Source organism: Syzygium oleosum, unplaced genomic scaffold (genome assembly GCF_021117445.2).
Source record: "Syzygium oleosum isolate NSW1041296 unplaced genomic scaffold, Sole_v2.1 Sole_v2.17, whole genome shotgun sequence".
NCBI lineage: Eukaryota > Viridiplantae > Streptophyta > Magnoliopsida > Myrtales > Myrtaceae > Syzygium > Syzygium oleosum.
In genome coordinates, this window is record NW_026607501.1 from 6,887,791 (window position 1) to 6,907,820 (window position 20,030).

Below are 20,030 nucleotides of genomic sequence, written 5' to 3' on the forward strand. Positions count from 1 at the left end.
TTGAGAGCGGCATCATTGTCACAAAATAGTTTGGTTGGGCCCTTAATTTGTACCCCAAGATCTTGTAGTAAGCCTCGCAGCCATACTATCTCGCAAGTAGTTTTCTCCATTGCCCGATATTCTGCTTCTGCTGAAGACAGTGAGACAGTCGGCTGTTTTTTTGTCTTCCATGAGAGCAACGAGTCTCCTAGCTTAATGCAAAAAACCTGTGACAGATCTTCTGCTCATTGGACAGGTCGCATAATCTGCATTACAATAAGCCGTCATTTCCATGTTGCACTTTCTAGAAAGAAGTATTCCAAGTCCTGGGCATTTCTTTAAGTACTTGACAATCTAATGTGCAGCATTCATGTGAGACTGTTTTGGTTTGTGCATAAATTGGCTGAGCGTCTGTACCGCATAACATATGTCTGGCCTGGTCATGGTCAAGTATATGAGCTTACCAACAAGTTTCTGTTAGCCTGCTGGATCTTTGAGTATGGGATCATTTTCTTGAGAAGATCCCTCATCATATTCCGTCGTGGTCAGCTTGATATTATGTTCGATTGGAACAATAGCTGACTTGCATCCTGACAGACTTGCTTCTGATATAATTTCCAACACAAATTTCCGTTGACTGAGGGAAATTCCTTGATCGGATCGGGCAATTTCAATTCCCAAAAAGTACTTGGGTGATCCCAGGTCTTTTATATGGAATGTGGAATGCAGATACTGCTTGAAACTCTTTATGGCATTTTCATCATTGCCCATAATAAGTATATCATCAACATAAATCATTAAATAAATGGATGACATACCTTTTGTCCACGTAAAAAGGGCATAGTCAAAACGAGATTGCTTGAATCCTGCAGCTGTGAGTGCATTCGCAAATTTGTCATACCATTGCCGGGAAGCTTGTTTAAGACCATATAGGGATTTACGGAGACGACATACTTTATCCTCCCCCTGTCTTCGAAAGCCCGGAGGAACCTCCATATAAATCTCCTCATCCAAATCACCATGAAGGAAAGCATTATGGACATCCATTTGGTGTAAAGTCCAATTTTGGAATGCCGCAACCGACATGAAAGATTGCACAGTGACATCTTTGACTATTGGGGAGAATGTCTAGTGGTAATCAAAACCTTCCCGTTGTGTAAAACCCTTAGCCACCAAACGAGCCTTGTATCGTTCAATGGATCCGTCTGATCGATACTTAATCTTGTACACCCATTTGCACCCAATCGGCTTCCGATGAGGGGGCAGTGGCACAAGCTCCCATGCGTTATTCTCAATCAAGGCTTGCAACTCAGCTGCCATAGCCTTTTGCCATCGTGGATCAGTGGAGGCTTCATCATAGTTGGAAGGTTCCCGATCTTCAGATATTCGGCTAATACAGCATCTATGTTCCGACGAGAGTTTATTGAATGAAACATAGGCTGAGATGGGATATCGAATACCTGGTGAATTGTGAGTAGCACAGACATAGTCTTTAGTCCACGTGGGTGGATGTGTGATCCTCCTGGAACGTCGTGGAGGGTCTCTTGAAGTTTCCTCCATAACAAGTGATAATGCTTCGGCATGTGGAAGATCTTCAATGGTCGTATCGTCTTCCACTGGTTCCAATGTTGTTGATGGAGAAGCATCATCAGTAGGAATTATGTCAGGTATTGGAGAACCTTGAATAGTCGGAACATAGGTGGGATCCCTTAAACCTTCTTCGGTGGAAAAAATACGAGGAGCGTTTTTGACCCCTTCATCTCCCTTGGAGGAGTCACCTTCAAAAGGAAAGGTGTTTTCGTGAAATACGACATCCCTGCTTACGAAAAATTCTCCTGTGGATGGGTCAAAAAGACGATAACCCTTTTGTAGATTCGGGTAACCCATGAATATACATCGCCGAGCACGGGGACCCATCTTGTCCCGAGGGCTCGTAGAAATGGCATAACATAAGCATCCAAAAATTCGCAAATGGTCCAGATCTGGCCTTTTTTTAAATAGGAGCTCGAATGGTGACCGTCCGTTGAGTACCTTCGATGGCATCCGATTAATCAAGTAGGCCGCCGTTATCACGCAATCGCCCCAAAAAATTTTTGGAATAGAAGCTTGAAACTTTAACGCCCGTGCTACCTCCAAGAGATGGCGGTGTTTTCTTTCAACCACCCCATTTTGTTGCGGGGTGTAAATACACGAGCTTTCATGTAAAATTCCATGAGATGAGAAAAAATTATCGCACTCACGGTTGAAGAATTCCCTTCCATTATCTGTTCGGATGCGTCGAATAGATTTTCCGAATTGTATCTTTGATAAGAAAATGAATGTCTTCAAGTTATGGAAAACTTGAGCTTTAAACTGCATAAGGAAAACCCATGTAGCTCTGAAATAATCATCCACAATGGTGAGAAAGAACCGAGATACATCATGGTTCGGTGTGTGATATGGCCCCCACACATCAATGTGAATTAAAGAAAAAAATATCAGTAGCACGACTCTTACTAATAGAAAAAGGTATACGAGATTGTTTTGCAAGTGGGCAAATATGACACTGAGAATAAGGAAATAAGGCACTGTGCCCCATTCTAGAATGCATAAGAAAATTTTTATCATTGGCAGTCAAATTACACAACGATTTTTTATTGAAAGGAATGCATGACAAATCGAAATTTCTGGGAAAGCTGGTCCAAAAATATAATCCTTCAGAGAGATTACCCAAGCCAATCAGTCTGCCAGTCGAAAGGGCCTGAAAGAAACAAGTATCAGAATCGAAAAAAATTCGATAGGAATTTTCTTCACAGGCTCTAGACACAGATATGAGGTTGAACTGGAAGTCTCGGACATAAAGGACATTTCTGAGTGTAATTTGAGAACTAAGATTTACTGTCCATGTCGTAGTGACATGAGTAACATTCCCATTTGACAATTTCACAGAGATACGGATACTTAATTTTCTATGAATAATAGAGAATAATCCCTTATCACAGATAATATGGTCGCTTGCCCCTGAGTCAATTATCCAATCATTTATGGAAATAGAATTTATCAGGCAATGAGTAATACCTGAAAAACTACTTCCTTTGTTGGAAGTGTCTAATTTTTGTAATGCCTGCATAATTTGTTGATATTGTCCATATGTGATGGGCTGATCATTACTTGGACCAGTGACTTGATAAGCCGCAGCCGAGGATTCTTTTCCTTTCTTTCCCTTTTCCCCGGGTTTACCATGCAATTTCCAGCAGTTGTCGATCGTGTGATGGGGCCGCCTGCAATATTCACAAAATTTTTTTCCTTTTAAATTTTGCCCGAAAAATTTTTGCGCACCCGAAAAGCTTGGGCCGTTGGATGTCTTCGGATGGGTTTGATGCCCACCGTCCGATTACACTAAGGAATCGGTGCCTTTCCAGCCATCAGATCGTGAGTTGCGATCTCCACCGTCCATCCCATTCCTTTAATCTGCTCCTCCAGATCATTCCCCACAAACCCTCGCCGCTCCTTCTCTCGGTCTAGGGTTCTGGAACCCGATTCGCGACGCTCGTCGTGGGTCGCGAGGGCGATGCTTTCTGCTCCCCTTGCATGCTCCGGCGAGGCGAGTCGTTGGCTCTCTTCCTGTACCGCAAGCTGAAAGATGCGTCCGAGCGGCGGCACGGGGTCCATGGTGAGGATCTGCGATCTAAAGGTAAGGTAAGATTCATTCAAAATCAGAAGGAATCGTGTGACTTTCTCCCTGTCTTTCATCGCCCTATACTGTTGTAATGTGGTTTCGGGCCCCTCGAGCTTTTCCTCGACTGATTCCAGCTCGTTCCAGAGAGCCGACAGTTTGTTGAAGCATGCGGTTATGCTCATATTCCCTTGTTTTAGATCTGAAAGTTCCTGGGTGAGGGAAAAAATCTTCGCACAATCCAATTTCTCGTACATCTCTCTTATATTATCCCACATGTTTTTTGCGTCTTCTGTGGGGGGGAGTCCGACGGCGATTTCTGGGCTTATACAGTTCCCGATCCACGTTCTTACGAGGTGGTTGCATTTTCTCCACTGTCTTGCCATTCTCTCGTCATTCGGGATCGAGACAGATCCGTCGATGAATCCGTCTTTGTCCTTCGTCACAAGAGCCCGTCGGAACTCCTGTGCCCAGATCAAGTAATCTCCAGATCCCGTGAGATGGTGGCTAATCAGCTGCAACTCCGGTCCATCGGCGGCGGAGACGTAGAGAGCGTCGCCGGGCTCTGGTCGGCCAGTGATGGCCGTCATTGAATGCTGCAAATAACCGGGTGGCAGAACCGGGTAGGGATTTGGACCCATACCCGGATTTCCTGACCCGATCGATACCCCCGCATTGACTGGTTCGGATCCTTCAGTTGGGCTTGCTCCACTTGTGGCTGGTAGGCCACTGTTGGGCTGAACATTCACTTAGCCCGCCCTAGGTAATGATGCGTTTGGGCTTGGCCCAAGGTACCATGGACTCGGTATCCATTGGTAAGGATGGCTCCCGATTGGCTGGACCACAATGGGCGGGCCCGATAGGAGCTGCCCTGTATTTGTCTGAGCCTGATAGGGTTGCCAAAAAATGGGCTGGGCCTGGCTCCCAGAAACCATAGTCCGTGGATCCAGAGTCTGTGGAATTTGTGGGGTAACTCCCTCTGAGGCATGTTGATCCGTAACATCTTCTGGGGAAGTCCGATCGGAAGATGATGGTTGTTTCTGATTTATGATGAGGGTAAGTGTGTAGCCTTTAGCCTTTCTTTGTCTGCTTACAATCTGATTCCTTCACCGGAAGGGTACCTTGTTTTTTCAGGTCCAAATTCTCGGCAGACAATCGTTGAGGACTTGCGGAAGCTAAGTCAGGAGCGAAGCCGCTCTGATACCATGAAAGAAAGCAAAATCGAAGACAAGGAGAGATGGCTTTGGAAGAAAATTCAATGTATATTTTCTATGTATTACTCAATACACGATGTACACATTTATAATACAATGCATAAATGAATAAAGGAAATAAAAAATTCTACAAATCAAATCCAATCTACTTGATTTTTGCATATCATTCCAAACGATATCGCATATCAATCCAAATGATATCGCATATCTTCCAACAAGTTCCCGGTTCCATGTTGGGAACCGCCCGCCCAGACCACGCTCACCCCTACATAGTACCACCTGTGAATAGTGCCCACAGTTAGTCCTCTTTTACTTCGAGACCTCGCCTAACGGCGAAAACTGACCCCGCCCTGCCCGCGTAAGGGCGAGGTCTCCGCATGGGGCTGCAATGCCCATGATTGGGTGAGGAATGAGGATGGACGAGGACCGCAGGGTCCAAGGAAACATATACAGTTCATATTGGGAAAACATTGCCTTATGGCATAGAAGGACTTTGGCTATTCCGCTGGTGCAATTCAACAGCACCAACGCATACTCGTCGCTAAGTCACCGGTTGGGTGGCCTAATTCAAAGATCAAAGCAAAATGTTTCTTCCACAAACAAGATAGCATCTACTGGAGCTCTTTTTCTCGAGATTTGTATTTATTGTTTTTTGGATCTCCGATAATGATATTGGATTGCGGAAGTGTGGTTTGATATCTCCGAGGCCAGCGAGACGAGCGCATTCAGCTCCCTCATTGCGGACGAGTTCTGCGTCCGCCACCAGGGTTGCGGCCAGATCTGGATGAGCGGTTCGCAAGCAATGCCAATGCTCGTCCATGGCCACCGTCCGCGTCATTCGGCCAGATTTGGTCAGCGTTTGAAGACTGAGGTTGGGCTTTCGGTTTCTGGTTTTTCTGTGATGGCGTAGAGGTTATGGTACAGTGATGGGGTTTGTCGTTGGTTCGTTTTTCAACGATTTGGTTGAACTTGCTGCGAGGTGTGTACACTAATAAGCAAAAGTATCTCTCTCGAACAAGCAAAAGGCTTGATTTTTTTTCATGGAAAACGAATCAGATTAAAGCACACAAGTCGTCAAGGATCCTCTTGATTTTTTTTTCCTAGTTAGTTCGCATCCCTCTCAGCAAAGCACACAAGCTCTCCCACACAAGCACAAAAGGTTTGAATTTTTTCGTGGAAAATGAAACAAGAGCAAAACACACAAGCACCATTTGTTAACAGATGTTAACAAATCATGGACGGGCTACGATTCTATGGCGCAATTGAGACCCCGACGTGTGAAAGAAGAAGAAGCAAATGATTAAGGGAGGAGAGAGAGTAAATTACGAAAGTGGGCCTTACTTGGCAACGGGGAGCAGAATGACATAAGCAGGCCGGGACAACCTAATATTTTGTCAGGATCAATAATCGACTTAGATGTTACATTGTCAGATATTTTCTTTTTGCATTCATCTAGGCCACATGCTCCCACTAGCACTGATAGGCTAGAGTTTTGTAGGCATTTCTAGAGGAGTTTAGGCTTTTGACAAAATTGATCAAAACTTTTAACACTTCTTCCTGATCAATTTCTGTGACAATCCGAGCATGCTTCACCGACTCTCGACCTTGGCTTGAAATTCTTCTTGTAGTGTGTCTCGTGCTTTTTTTTTTCGCAGTTTTCGCCTTATGAGCTCTCGCGTCCTTTTATAGTTATCCCGCCAAAACACTTGCACCTTCTTTTGGAGCATCTGTTTTCTCGACGATGTCCCATAAATACCGTGCCATAAAAAATGCTCCAATAATCATAGTTGTTCTCGTTGAAAGTAGAGATGGGTAGTTTTTGTGAGGCAACGCTAGCCATAATTTTAGTGTTGAAAATATAATAAATGATTTTAGTAAAAGTTGGTTAGGACAAACGCCTAATACCAAGTGAACGAGGCTTTGGTTCTGGCTCTAGCTCGGATCACTCTTGTAACACACTCAACCTATTCAATAGAATTTACCTTCCTTGCCTTGCTTGCCCCTTCACTTGATCCCTCGCTAAAGTCTTGTTACACACGCATACACACAATTGCACACGCTCACCAAAAACTAACAGAACTATCTCCCGCAATCTACCGTATTGCTACAGCAGCAAACAAAGCTCAGGCCAGTTAAGATTCTGCTACTTTCATTTGAAGTCCCCACGGGAGACCCTATCTTGCCATCCTCCATCAACCGCCAGATTGTGTCCGTTGATGAATTCGGCCTCTTCGGAAGCAAGGAACACCACGGCATCGGCCACATGCTTCGCTTTCAGCGCTCCTTTCAAGCATGAACTAGACTCGGTCATCCTCTCACCTTCCTCCTCACTCAAGCCGTGCACTCGACAGAGTAACGGTGTTGCGACCGCTCCGGGTGAGACACAGTTCACGCGTATACCGTATGCTCCAAGTTGCTTGCTCGCCGACCTCACCAGACCCAACACGGCATGCTTAGACATTGTGTAGTCTACCAAATTCTCGTTTCCGGTGCTGGCCCGGATGCTTGCTGTGCAAATTATGCTTCCCTTTATGGCTCCTGCCACCATGGCACGCGCCCCGTGCTTGACACAGGCGGCCATTCCCCTAACATTGACGGCAAAAAGGCTTTCGAAAGCCGGTATGTTGAACTCGAGAATGTCTTGTTTGACGTCATTCACTATGCCTGCATTGCTGAACAAGATGTCTAGGCGACCGTTTGATTGAAGAAGAGTTGATTCCACCAAGGACTTCACCTGTTGCTCATCCGTGACATCGCAATGGATGTAGGTGCACTGGTGGGATCCGATCGATGCTGCAAGGTCGCGGCCCTTTTCGTCTTGGATGTCGGCAATCACGACATATGCGCCGTGAGTTGCCAATCGACGCACTGTCTCCTCACCGATGCCACTCGCACCACCGGTGACAATGGCTACTTTGCCGTCAAGTTTGTTTGAGGCGCGGCTTGTCATTTCTGTAGGCAGAGAATGGAAAACTGAATACAGAAATGGCCTATGAAGTTGTGCCGAGGGAGATGCAGAGCCACTTCATATATAGAACTAGAGAAAGGGCAAAGCACAACTATGTTTACATTGAATGTTAGGTGTTGACTTTCTGTTTAATATTCAATTATATACGAGATTTGAATTCAATAATGAATAAAATTAGTAAGTTATTGGTAGGCTATAACAATCAGATTGATATGGCCTATTCATTAGATTATGGCTGGTTGTATCAACCTTGCTAGAATCCTCATTGCTCTAAATAAGATGTATATAACTCGTGACCAATGGGCTTTGGTGTGAGGATTGGGCGAAGTTTCCTCTCCGCATGTGGGCCGGGATGGGTGTAAATATGGTCGGTCCTGCCCCTGCCAGACGCTATTGCCACCCGCAATCTTATCCTTGAAATTTGGAAATTCGTGAGCTTAAGCTGATTTCTTTATAAGCGCTATATTATTTTGGTATTATAAAGTTTTTTATTTTCTCCAAAAGTATCAATATAAATAATGGATACTTTCAATTATTTATTCATTTTTCGTTAACCATGAAAATTTTTCGAATTAAGCTTTTTCGATTTGATTCTTAGATAGAGTATTTATGGTCTTTTGGCAAGTGAGGTAATTAAATTCAGACACCGACTAGGATTGAGAATAGAGGGGGGACGGGAAATCTCCAATAATAGTGGTTAGTGGAGTGGGATGAGATAGCTTTTTAAAGCCACGTGGATTCTTTGATAGGTGTGTAAATTTCAGTTTCGATCATTATTTCCTGCGCATTTGTTGAAAGATAGCTTTTTAAAATATTTTCTCCTTCCTACGTGGCGTTAAAGTTAACTAAAACACTAAAATCATGTCGTTTTGATCAAAATTTCAAAATTTTAAATCTAAATTTTAGTTAAATTAGATTAAAAAATAAGATAGCTAAAATTTTTTATTAAAAAAAAAAGAAAATACATGGGCGGGAGGGCTGGCCTAGCCCTCTCTCCAGTGGCCGTCGCCCCATCACCGGTGGGGCGTCGACGATGGCCGGCGACCCTCTCCCAGATTTGGGCAAGGGTTGCCGGCCCTTGCCCAGATTTGGGAGGGGGTCGCAACCCTCTCCCGATCCTGGCGAGGGCTAGTGATCTTGCCGGCCATTATCACTGCCCCACTAGTGATGGGGTGGTGGACACAGGCGAAGGGCTTGGCCCTCCTTCCACTGATTGTTTTTTCTATTTTTTGTGTTTTTTTTATTATTAGATTTTTTTTTTAGTTTGTCTTTCATTTGGAAAAACTTTTGGAACTTTTTAATCTAATTTAATTAAGTTTTGGTGTAAAATTAGGATTCGGATTAAAATAACGTCGTTTTAATGCTTCAGTTAACTTTAACGCCACGTAAGAGAGAGAAAATAATAAAGAAAACCATGTCAGCATTTTCCGTTAATCAAATTGGACGGAGTTAACGGAAGAATTTGATTGAACAAATTTAATAAGTTTTAGGATTTCATTGCACTTTTTGAAAGTTTTAGGACTTAATCGCACTTTCGGGATAAGTTTTGGGATTTCTACTGTACTTATCCTATTTTTTTTTATGGTAGCCGTGTATAAAATATTAAGAGATAAGTGCATTGAAAGTCCTAAAACTTATCACGAAAGTGCAATTAAGTTCTAAAAGCTACAAAAAATTGCAATCAAGTCCTCAAACTTGTCAAATTGGTGCAATCGGGTCCTTCCATTAATTTCGTCCAACTTGACTAATGAAAAATGCTAACATAGCTTTTTAAATATTTTCTCTTTCCTACGTAGCAATGATATAGCTAAAAGATGAAGCATAATTCCAAAACGACGTCGTTTTGGTCCACATCTGATTTTTAATACAAATTTTATTTAAATTAAAAAAATAAGCTAAATTAAATATTTAAAAGAAAAACCAAGTAGCAAGGGCCGCCCCACCATCGCTGGGAGGATTGTTGGCGGTTGATTGTGGTCGATGAAGGTCGCAATCTAATTGTATGATCATGGTAATTCTAAAGTTAGTGCGCATTTCCTTTTTAGTCAAAAAAATGATAACGGTATATATTTTTTTATAATTCTATTACTAAATAATATATAGCAGGATGTACATAGTTCCAAGCAGATATTTCGCTGATCCATGAGCAAACCCAGCACATGATCTGGGAACCTCCAGAATCATAATTTGGTCATCGATGAAAAGGTAGAGAGAACATGATAGACTTTCATCATCCGCTTCAAAAGTACTTTAGGGCTATCACCATCTTCACAGTGAAAGATGCCTTTTCCGTGGTCTTCGCTCCAAGAGCTCCGGCATCTTTTTGTAGTTACTCTGCCAAAACACTTGCACCTTCTTTCGGAGCATATGTTTTCTCAACCTGTGTCCTGTAAATCTTGCGCCATCAAAATGCTGCAACAATCATAGTTGTTCTCATTAAAAGTAGAGATGGATAGTTTTTGTGAGGCAAGAAATGTTGTCGGGTGATTTTAATAGAAGTCAGGCAGGACAAACGCCCAATACCAACTGAACGAGGCTCTCTTGACTCTGGCTCTAGCTCCAAATCACTATTGGAACACCCATAAACTATTCAATAGAACTTCCCTTCCTCCTCTCTGTTGCTCCTTCGCTTGATCCCTCGCCAAAGTCTTCTTACACACAGGTACACACAATTGCGCACACACCAAAAACTAAAAGCATTGCTACAGCAGCAAATAAGGCTCAGGCAAGTTGACATTCTGCAGACTTTTATTTGAAGTCTCCACAGGAGACCCTATCTTGCCCATCCTCCATCAACCGCCAGATTGTGTCCGTTGATGAATTCGGCCTCTTCAGAAGCAAGGAACACCACGGCATCAGCCACATGCTTCGCTTTCAGCACTCCTTTCAAGCATGAACTAGACTCATACATCCTCTCGCCTTCCTCCTCGCTCACGCCTAACACTCGACAGAGCAGCGGTGTTGCAATTACTCCGGGTGAGACACAGTTCACGCGTATACCGTATGCTCCAAGTTGCTTGCTCGCCGACCTCACCAGACCCAACACGGCATGCTTAGACATTGCGTAGTCTACGTAATTCTCGTTTCCGGTGCTGGCCCGGATGCTTGCCGTGCAAATTATGCTTCCCTTTATGGCTCCCGCCACCATGGCGCGCGCCCCGTGCTTGACACAGGCGGCCATTCCCATAACATTGACGGCAAAAAGGCTTTCGAAAGCCGGTATGTTGAACTCGAGAATGTCTTGTTTGACGTCATTCACTATGCCTGCATTGCTGAACAAGATGTCTAGGCGACCGTTTGATTGAAGAAGAGTTGATTCCACCAAGGACTTCACCTGTTGCTCATCCGTGACATCGCAATGGACGTAGGTGCTCTGGTGGGATCCAATCGACGCCGCAAGGTCGCGGCCCTTTTCGTCTTGGATGTCGGCAATCACGACGTATGCGCCGTGAGTTGCCAAACGATGCACTGTCTCCTCACCGATGCCACTCGCACCACCGGTGACGATGGCTACTTTGCCGTCAAGTTTGCTTGAGGCGCGGCTTGTCATTTCTGTAGGCAGAGAATGGAAAACTGAATACAGAAATGGCCTATGAAGTTGTGCCGAGGGAGATGCAGAGCCACTTCATATATAGAACTTGAAAAAGGACAAAGGACAAATACTTTTATATAACTGTTTGGTGTTGACTTTCTGTTGAATACTCATGATACACGAGGTTCGGATCCAATAAACATATCCACTTGATCCCGCATGTTATTTTGTAACGATTCATTTTTTCATTTGTGGCTTGAACAAATGATTCTGTGATAGTTTTCGATGAATAGAATGGGCAAGTTGTTGGTAGGTTATCACAATCAATTTGATATGGACTCTTTATTTGATTATGGCTTGTCGGGATGGCAACTTTATCGGCTCGCTAGATACCCGCGTTACACCCCTTCAACAGGATGGATATGGTTGGCCCCGTCCCGTCCCTCCCTGCCCACGATCATACCCTTAAAATCTGAAATTTTTTTGTACGACTTGTATAATTTTGATAATATGTAGTTTTTCCATATTTCTTCGTTGATATTAACATAGTAGTGCATACTTTCATTAAATTTATTCCTTGTTTCTCATTAATTTATCACAAAATTTTCGAATTGAACTTTTGCAAGCAATTCTTTTTTTCTTCCTCATTTTAAATGAGAATCTCTGTTTTTTTTTTTGGCAAGTGAGATAAGATAAATTCGGATACTGACTAAAGTTGGAAATGGTAGGAGTGAGCAAAAAAAACCGCCCGGACCGGATTGCACTGGCCGGTTTTGGGTGGTTCCTAAGGGCACCGATTTGGTTCTTGATTCCAGAAATTAGGAACCGGTCCTTCTGGTCAGGTTCCTGGGTGGGAACTAGACCACGCACCCGGGAACCGAGGTTCCTGTCCAAGAGCCGATCACCCCTAGGGAATGGGGTACATAAAATGTCCCACTTGAGACAAGAGCGAGAATGGGCATCTTCAATAATAGTGGGGCGGGATGCGAGACGAAATCCCCACAATCTTCCTACCCTATTGCCATCCCTATTTTTGCACGTTAGTTCTTCGTATCAACTTCTTGATTAATAATATGGTTAATACCACGAAAAACCCTAAATTGATATACTTGTAAAAAATTTATTCCGAACTAATTTTTTTATCACCAAAAATCTCAAACCGGTACACTCATGACAAATTTACCCAAAACTAATTTTTTAATCACAAAAAACTCCAAACCGGTATACTTGTGACAAATTTACCTTCTATTAAATTAGATTAATACCACAAAAAATCACAAATTGATAAACATGTGATAAACAGAAGAATAAAACCCAAACTGGTGCATCCGTCAACTGTCACGTGTCATCAAATCCAGCAATTTGACGGTAAAATTTAACGAAAACTAACAAAAAGTAAATCTATCACAGGTATATCAATTTAAAATTTTCGATAATTAAAAAATTAATTTAAAATAAATTTATTATAAATATACCAGTTTGAAATTTTTCATTGCGTTAATCCTTAGTAATAACTCATTGAGCCTTTACAGTACATACAAGCCTTGACAGGTCTGCAAATTTCAGTTTTCATCATTGGTTCCCGCACATTAGTCAAAAGATCTTCAAATCTGTGTAATTATTATTTTTTTATATGGTAACCATGCATAGAATATTAAACACTAACTTTTCGAGGGACTCAGCCATGTGACCCACGAACATGCCTTGTTGGCCTCGAATTACATACTTAGCCTCTATTTATTTCATGAAAAATAAATAATTTAAAAATATTTTCGAAAGACAATCACTTACAAAAATGAATAGACTCAAAATATTTTTATTATCTGTGAAAATATTTAGATATAAATTATCGCTGATAACGAAAACATTTTTCATCGATTAATTATTTTAAGCAACACAAGCGATCATTTTTCGAAAAATATTTTTTAAATTATTTATTTTTTGCGAAACAAACGGAACTTTAAAGAAAAACCCTAGTTTGATTGCTCGAAGACAGGTAGCTAGAATTCATTATCAAGAAAGGTGAATATCATGCACTTATCCAACACTTCAATTTCTTCTTGTGGCCACAACAAATTGAAGTCCTTGTCCTTAGCAACTTCCCTGCCTGCATAAAGACAGATGATTTGGAAAGGAAGAAGATAAAAATCAGTTCGAAAATGTCTCCACCAATGGTGCCGCCGGTGAGTGAGGTTCGGGTCAAGAGCTTCGTCTTCGATAGCCCATTATGCCGATCCTCCATGGACCACCAGATCATGGCCGTTGATAAATTCGGCCTCTTCGGAAGCCAGAAACACCACGGCATCGGCCACATGCTTCGCTTTCAGCATTCCTTTCAAGGTTGAACTAGACTCGAACATCCTCTCGCCTTCCTCCTCGCTCACGCCGTAAACTGCATAGAGTAACGGTGTTGCGACCGGTCCGGGTGAGACACAGTTCACTCGTATACCGTGTGCTCCAAGTTGCTTGCTCGCCGAGCTCAGCTGACCCAGCACGGTATGCTTAGACATTGTATAGTCTATGTAAGTCTCATTTCAGGTGCTGGCCGCGATGCTCGCCGTGCAAATTATGCTTCCCTTTATGGCCCCCACCACCATGGCGCGCGCCCCGTGCTTGACGCAGGCAGCCATCCCTCGAACATTGACAGCAGAAAGGCTTGCAAAAGCAGGTATGTCGAACTCGAGAATGTCTTGTTTGATGTTATTCACTATGCCTGCATTGGTGAACAAGATGTCTAGGTGACCGTTTGATTGAAGAGTCGATTCCACCAAGGACTTTACCTGTCGCTCATCCGTGACATCGCAATGGATGTAGGTGCACCAGCGGGATCCGATCGACGCCGCGAGGTCACGGCCCTTTACGTCTTGGATGTCGGCAATCACGACATATGCACCGTGATTTGCCAACCGACGCACCGTCTCCTCGCCGATGCCATTCGCGCCACCAGTGATGATGGCTACTTTGCCGTCAAGTTTGTTTGAGGTGTGGCTTGTCATTTCTGTAGTCAAAGAATGGAAAACTGAACACAGAATGAAGTTGTGCTGAGGGAGATGCAGAACCACTTCATATATTTTACTTGAGAAATGGCCTATGAAGTTGTGCTGAGGGAGATACAGAGCCACTTCTTATGTAAAACTTGAGAAAGGACAAAGCAAAGTATGTTTACATTGATTATTCGGTGTTGACTTTCTGTTGAATATTTATACATACACGCGGTTTGGATCCGATAATGAATAAAATTGACAAATCATCGGTAGGCTACAACAATCAAATTGATATGGACTATTCATTGGATTATTGCTAGTTATACCAACCTCGCTAGAATCCTCGTTACACTGCTCTAAATAGAACGGATATAATTTGCAACTAATGGGTTTTGGTGTGAGGATGGGGCGAAATTTCCTCTCCGAATGTGGGCTTGGATGGATGTGAATAGGGTCGACCTTACCTCGCTGGATGCTGTCGCCACCTACAATCATATCCTTAAAATTTGGAAATTCATAGGCTTAAGCTAATTTTTTTACATGTGTTGACTTTCTGTTGAATATTCAATTTTACATGAGGTTTGGATACAATAATGAATAAAATTGGCAAGTTATGGGTAAGTTGTAACAATCAAATTGATATGGACTCATGATAGGATTTTGGCTCATTACATCGACCACGCTAGAATTCTCGTTACACTGCTCTAAATAGGACGGATATAACTCGCAAAAAATGGGTTTTGGTGTGGGGATGGGGCGAAATTTCCTCTCCGCATGTGGGCCTGGATGGATGTGGATATGATCGACCCCGCCCTGCCAGACGCTGGTGCCACCTGTGATCAGATCCTTAAGATTTGGAAATTCGTAGGCTTTAGCCGATTTTTTTACATGCGTTGACTTTCTGTTGAATATTCAATTATACACGAGGTTTGGATCCAATAATGAATAAAATTGGCAAGTTATTGGTAGGCTATAACAATCAAATTGATATGGACTCTTCATTAGATTATGGCTCGTTATATCAACATCGCTAGAATTCTCGTTACATTGCTCTAAATAGGATAGATATAATTCCCAACTAATAGGTTTTGGTGTGAGGATGGGGCGAAATTTCCTCTTCGAATGTGGGCCCCGATGGATGTGGATAGGGTCGGCCCCGCCCCGCTCGATTTTGTCGCCAATCGCGATCATATCCTTAAATTTTGGAAATTCGTAGGCTTAAGCTGATTTCTTTTGTTGTATAATTTTGGTATTATAAATTTTTTTCATTTTCTCCATAGATACCAATATTAATAACGCATACTTTCAATTATTTATTCAATTTTCCTCATTAGTCAACCATGAGAATTTTCCAAATATACTTCTACGATTTAATTCTTAGATGAGTGTTCCTTGTCTTTTGGCAAGTGAGGTAGATAACTTCAGAGACCGACTAGGATTGAGAATAGAGTGGGGACGGGGCATCTCCAATAATTTAATAAATAATGCATCGAGTCTTTATAATATATATAAATTATGCAAAATTTTAGTTAAAAGCCATGTGGATTTTTTTGATAGGTCTGCAAATTTCAGTTTTGATAATTATTTCCTGCACATTAGTTGAAAGATGTTCAGATCTGTGGATTTTTTTTTTTTATGGTAGCCATCCATAAAATATGAAATAGTAACTTTTCTAGGGACCCAGCCATGTAACACCATATGCACAATTGCGCATGCCTTGTTGGCCTCGGGTTACTTAATTTCATAAAATCCTACATTGGTTAATTGAAAAAACATATGCACCATGTCTAGAATAATGTACAGAGACATGTAGCTAGTATTAATTCTAAATTTTCTTAGCAACTTTCCTGCCTGCATAAAGAGAAATAATTTGAAAAAAGAAGAAGAAGAAAAGAAATATGGGTTCGAAAATGTCTCCATTAATGGTGCCACGAGTGAGTGAGGTTTTAGGTCGAGAGCTTCGTGTTCCCGCTGACAATGTAACCTCCTGGCTCTGGCAGCACCTTGTTTCTCTGTAGGGCGGGTCCTATATATTTTCAGTGCTTCAATTATATTTTCTGAATTTTAATTTTTTCGGTAGTAGACAAGACGGTCAATATTCATGGATAATGTTATCACGGTAATACTGAAATGTATATGCATTTCTTTTTTTGTCAAAAAATGATAAGTATATATGTATATTTTTTACAATTCTATTACCAAATAACATATAGCAGGATGTACTTAGTTCCAAGCAGATATCTCGCTAATTGATTAGCAAACGTAGTACCAGTATCTGGGAACTTTCAAAATGGTAATATCTCATCAATGAAAAGGTTGAGAGAACAAGATGACTTTCACCATCTGCTTCAAAAGTACTTCGGCGCTATCACCATCTTCATAGCGAAAGATTCCTGCCACAGCCAGACTTTCACTTGGTCGATAGCACAGAAAGGAGGCCAAGAAAGGGCCACCATCGTTTGTCCTCCACAGGGGATTAGGCCAGAGAAAGGACCATCTTCATGTTTATAGGAACACGGATGATATGTCGACACGAGGATATTGTCCTTCGTTTTAAGTGTGGGTGCTTGAGTCTGTTTAGGCAATCACGGGGCGAGCACGAGCTCAGATCACTGCCTAAAGGATGACCATTCAAGCAACATTCGAAGTTTATAATGGTGGTAGAGCCCGAAATCCTGCTGCTGGGGTCCTATGTCATCGTCATGGTCTTTAGGAACAGATAAGACCTTAAGCCAAGAGTGGCAGACTAAGCATCAACCTGAATTGAATGGAGAAATCGCCAGAGTACAGACCGATCATAAGACAAAGAAATCGTCACCAGCAAAATACTGCACTAGGAGTGTACTATGGAAATTGAATATGGATAATCAAATATCTCCAAAACCTGTTTACTTGTTTACATGCATTGTGCGTGTGGTAGAAGCCGAGAGCTCATTGTCCTTGGATGTCCAACAGGAAGAACTAGAGATATATTTTCTTGAGATGCAACAGCCAATTTTGCTGCTAGCTGCTTAGGAAGATCTTCTCTCCCAACAATTAGCAGCAGACATAAATTGGCAGATTAAAGTCTCGTTCTACGTTTTTCTAACTAGATCATATCGCAAAAAGCAAATTCCTTCTCCATCCACTGATCAAACCGAATATAAAATACACAATATCTGCACCATACCTGAAGATGTATCGTCTAAGAATGACCTCATATTGATTATACGGTTTCCTTTCTCTAGCGTCAAGTCATTACCACTGACGCAGAGGAAGATATACTTGGAAAAAGGATTTCAAAGGATAATGTTTATTCTGAATAATGAAGTGCGTTTACAATATCATAGATGTCTATTTATAGGGAGGTCGTCCTTTAGAAAATAATCAAATAACTAAAATCAAATAACATAATTAAGGAAAGAAATATTGATAAAGCAGAAAGTCTTCAAAACGCGTCCGAAATCTCCAAAGGCCAGGAAATCAAGAAAACCGTGAATTTGGAGATCGCATGTTGCTCAAATCGGCGTAGCCATTTTGCAGCTTTGAAGATCTCGCAATCCTCTTTGATTTGATATGATCTCGCAATCTTCTTTGCTTCATTTATGATGCGGGTGGGATCGCCCGCTCTTATGACCTCTTATGACAATCGACGGTCTCCATGTAAGTATTTGCCGGCTGTTCTACATCAACCAGAGACGACAAATAATGTGTGCATGCATTGGATCTGTATTCAAACATGTAGAACTGGAGTTGTCTCGAGACATGTTATTGACATACCTGAAGCAGATTTTGCTTGTGATTGATCTACCTGATGTTTCAACAAACATTTTATGAAATATAAAAAATGCCAAACTAATATTGCTCTCTTGTGCATAGAAATGGTGCAGTAGTTGGTTAACATGAACTTATTGCTTTAGTTTCGATCAACGAAGAGCAATTTATTTCCGTTTTCTGCGGTCATGACCGTTTTTCACAAGAAGCTAGCTAGAAGCACCAATACCACTCGATCATGAGAACATTGTCCATGTTACAGCAATATTTCTTTGTGCCAAAGAAGAAAATATAGCATACATGGAAACTCGAAATCTGTTTTGCTGCAAGAGCCAGCTAAAGCTTGTTAAGCCCTCCATCAACAAACAGGTTGTGGCCATTCACGAATTCGGAATCTTCAGAAGCAAGAAACACCACAGCATCAGCCACGTGCTTCGCTTTCAAAACCCCTTTTAAGCTCGAACTCGGCTCGAACAGCCTCTCAATTTTCTCTTCACTCTGGCCAAGCATGTTGCAGACCATTGGCGTCACGACCCCTCCTGGCGACACGCAGTTCACGCGTATACCGTGTGCTCCAAGTTGCTTGCTTGCAGACCTCACCAAGCCCAGCACCGCATGCTTAGACATGGTATAGTCTATGTAAGTGTCAGTCCCAATGGTCGCCGCGATGCTCGCCGTGCAAATTATGCTTCCCTTTATGTCCTTATCAACCATTGCGCGGGCCCCGTGCTTCACACACGAGGCCATGCCTTTGACATTAACAGCAAAAAGGCGCTCGAAGGCCGACATGTCGAAATCAAGAATGTCTTGTTTGACAGAACTGAACACTCCGGCGTTGCTGAACATGATGTCCAGCTTACCATACAATTGAAGGGTCGACTGTACTAAGGATATCACCTGTTGCTCATCCGCGACATCGCAGTGAACGTAGGTGCAGCAGCTGGAGCCAATCGATTCTACGAGGTCTCGGCCCTTCTCATCCTGGATGTCAGCAATCACGACTTTTGCACCGTGACTGGAGAAACGGCGAGCCGTTTCCTCGCCGATGCCACTTGCACCGCCAGTTACAATGGCTACTTTCCCCTCGAGTTTTTTCAAGGCAGAATTCGTCATCCCTTTTCGTATGCAAAGCCGGAACAAAAAGGAAGTAGAAATGATCACTCGTTAAATTCTGCTCTTTTTGAGATGAAAGTATATAAAATCACTTTCAGTTATGATTCCCGAGGGAAAGCAAAACTCTAGTTATAGGCTACCAATGCTTGTCCAACAAGAAATTTTTTTTTCAAACTTTGAAATTTTCAGTCGCTGCTCCTTTTTATGAAGCATCGATGTTGACTGTCCACCTGACAAAACTTGAGGTTTCACCTTGAGCCGCCTTCTATCAGCTTCAGTCCATGACTTTTCAACTCCATGACTTTTCAATAGATATGAAGAAAAAAAAGCAGGAAAAAGGACTTATGAGCTTCAGTCCATGACTTTTCAACTCCATGACTTTTCAATAGATATGAAGAAAAAAAAGCGGGAAAAAGGACTTATCAGCTTCAGTCCGTGACTTTTCAACTCCATGACTTTTCAATAGATATGAAGAAATGACTTTTCAACTCCATGACTTTTCAATAGATATGAAGAAAAAAAAGCAGGAAAAAGGACTTATCAGCTTCAATCCATGAAAGCAGGAAAAAGGACTTATCAGCTTCAATCCATGACTTTTCAATATATATGAAGAAAAAAAAGGAGGAAAAAGGACTTCCAGCTTTTTCCTCTTCAAATTGGCTTCTTTGTTCTATCTACATAGAAGAATTGCGCAAAGTTAAAGCTTCATTTATTTCACGAAAAATATAATATTTTTAAAAATATTTTTTTAAAATCATTTTTCAGAAAAATATCATTTTTTGGTGTTTGGCTGAAGTGGTGATTGCCCACAGAACTTAGTCCTCTTTCGCTT

The 20,030-nt window shown here is 42.1% G+C and overlaps 3 protein-coding genes and 1 pseudogene across 3 annotated transcripts; all 4 read right to left on the reverse strand.

The window, feature by feature from the left end:
• Nucleotides 1–6,664: 6,664 nt before the first annotated feature.
• LOC115678740 (short-chain dehydrogenase reductase 3b-like) lies at nt 6,665–7,866 on the reverse strand. The gene has a single exon (XM_030602158.2). It carries the CDS (start codon nt 7,796–7,798, stop codon nt 6,998–7,000), a length of 801 nt encoding a protein of 266 aa, XP_030458018.1. The 5' UTR covers nt 7,799–7,866; the 3' UTR covers nt 6,665–6,997.
• Nucleotides 7,867–9,894: 2,028 nt separating this feature from the next.
• LOC115678742 (short-chain dehydrogenase reductase 3b-like) lies at nt 9,895–11,681 on the reverse strand. The gene has a single exon (XM_030602161.2). The coding sequence runs from the start codon at nt 11,364–11,366 to the stop codon at nt 10,590–10,592; it is 777 nt and encodes a 258-aa protein (XP_030458021.1). The 5' UTR covers nt 11,367–11,681; the 3' UTR covers nt 9,895–10,589.
• A 1,666-nt stretch (nt 11,682–13,347) lies between these two features.
• Nucleotides 13,348–14,559, reverse strand: LOC115678744 ((+)-cis,trans-nepetalactol synthase NEPS2-like; annotated as a pseudogene).
• Nucleotides 14,560–18,155: 3,596 nt separating this feature from the next.
• Nucleotides 18,156–19,289, reverse strand: LOC115678741 ((+)-cis,trans-nepetalactol synthase NEPS1-like). Its single transcript, XM_030602159.2, has one exon. The coding sequence runs from the start codon at nt 19,196–19,198 to the stop codon at nt 18,422–18,424; it is 777 nt and encodes a 258-aa protein (XP_030458019.1). The 5' UTR covers nt 19,199–19,289; the 3' UTR covers nt 18,156–18,421.
• Between the last annotated feature and the right edge of the window lie 741 nt (nt 19,290–20,030).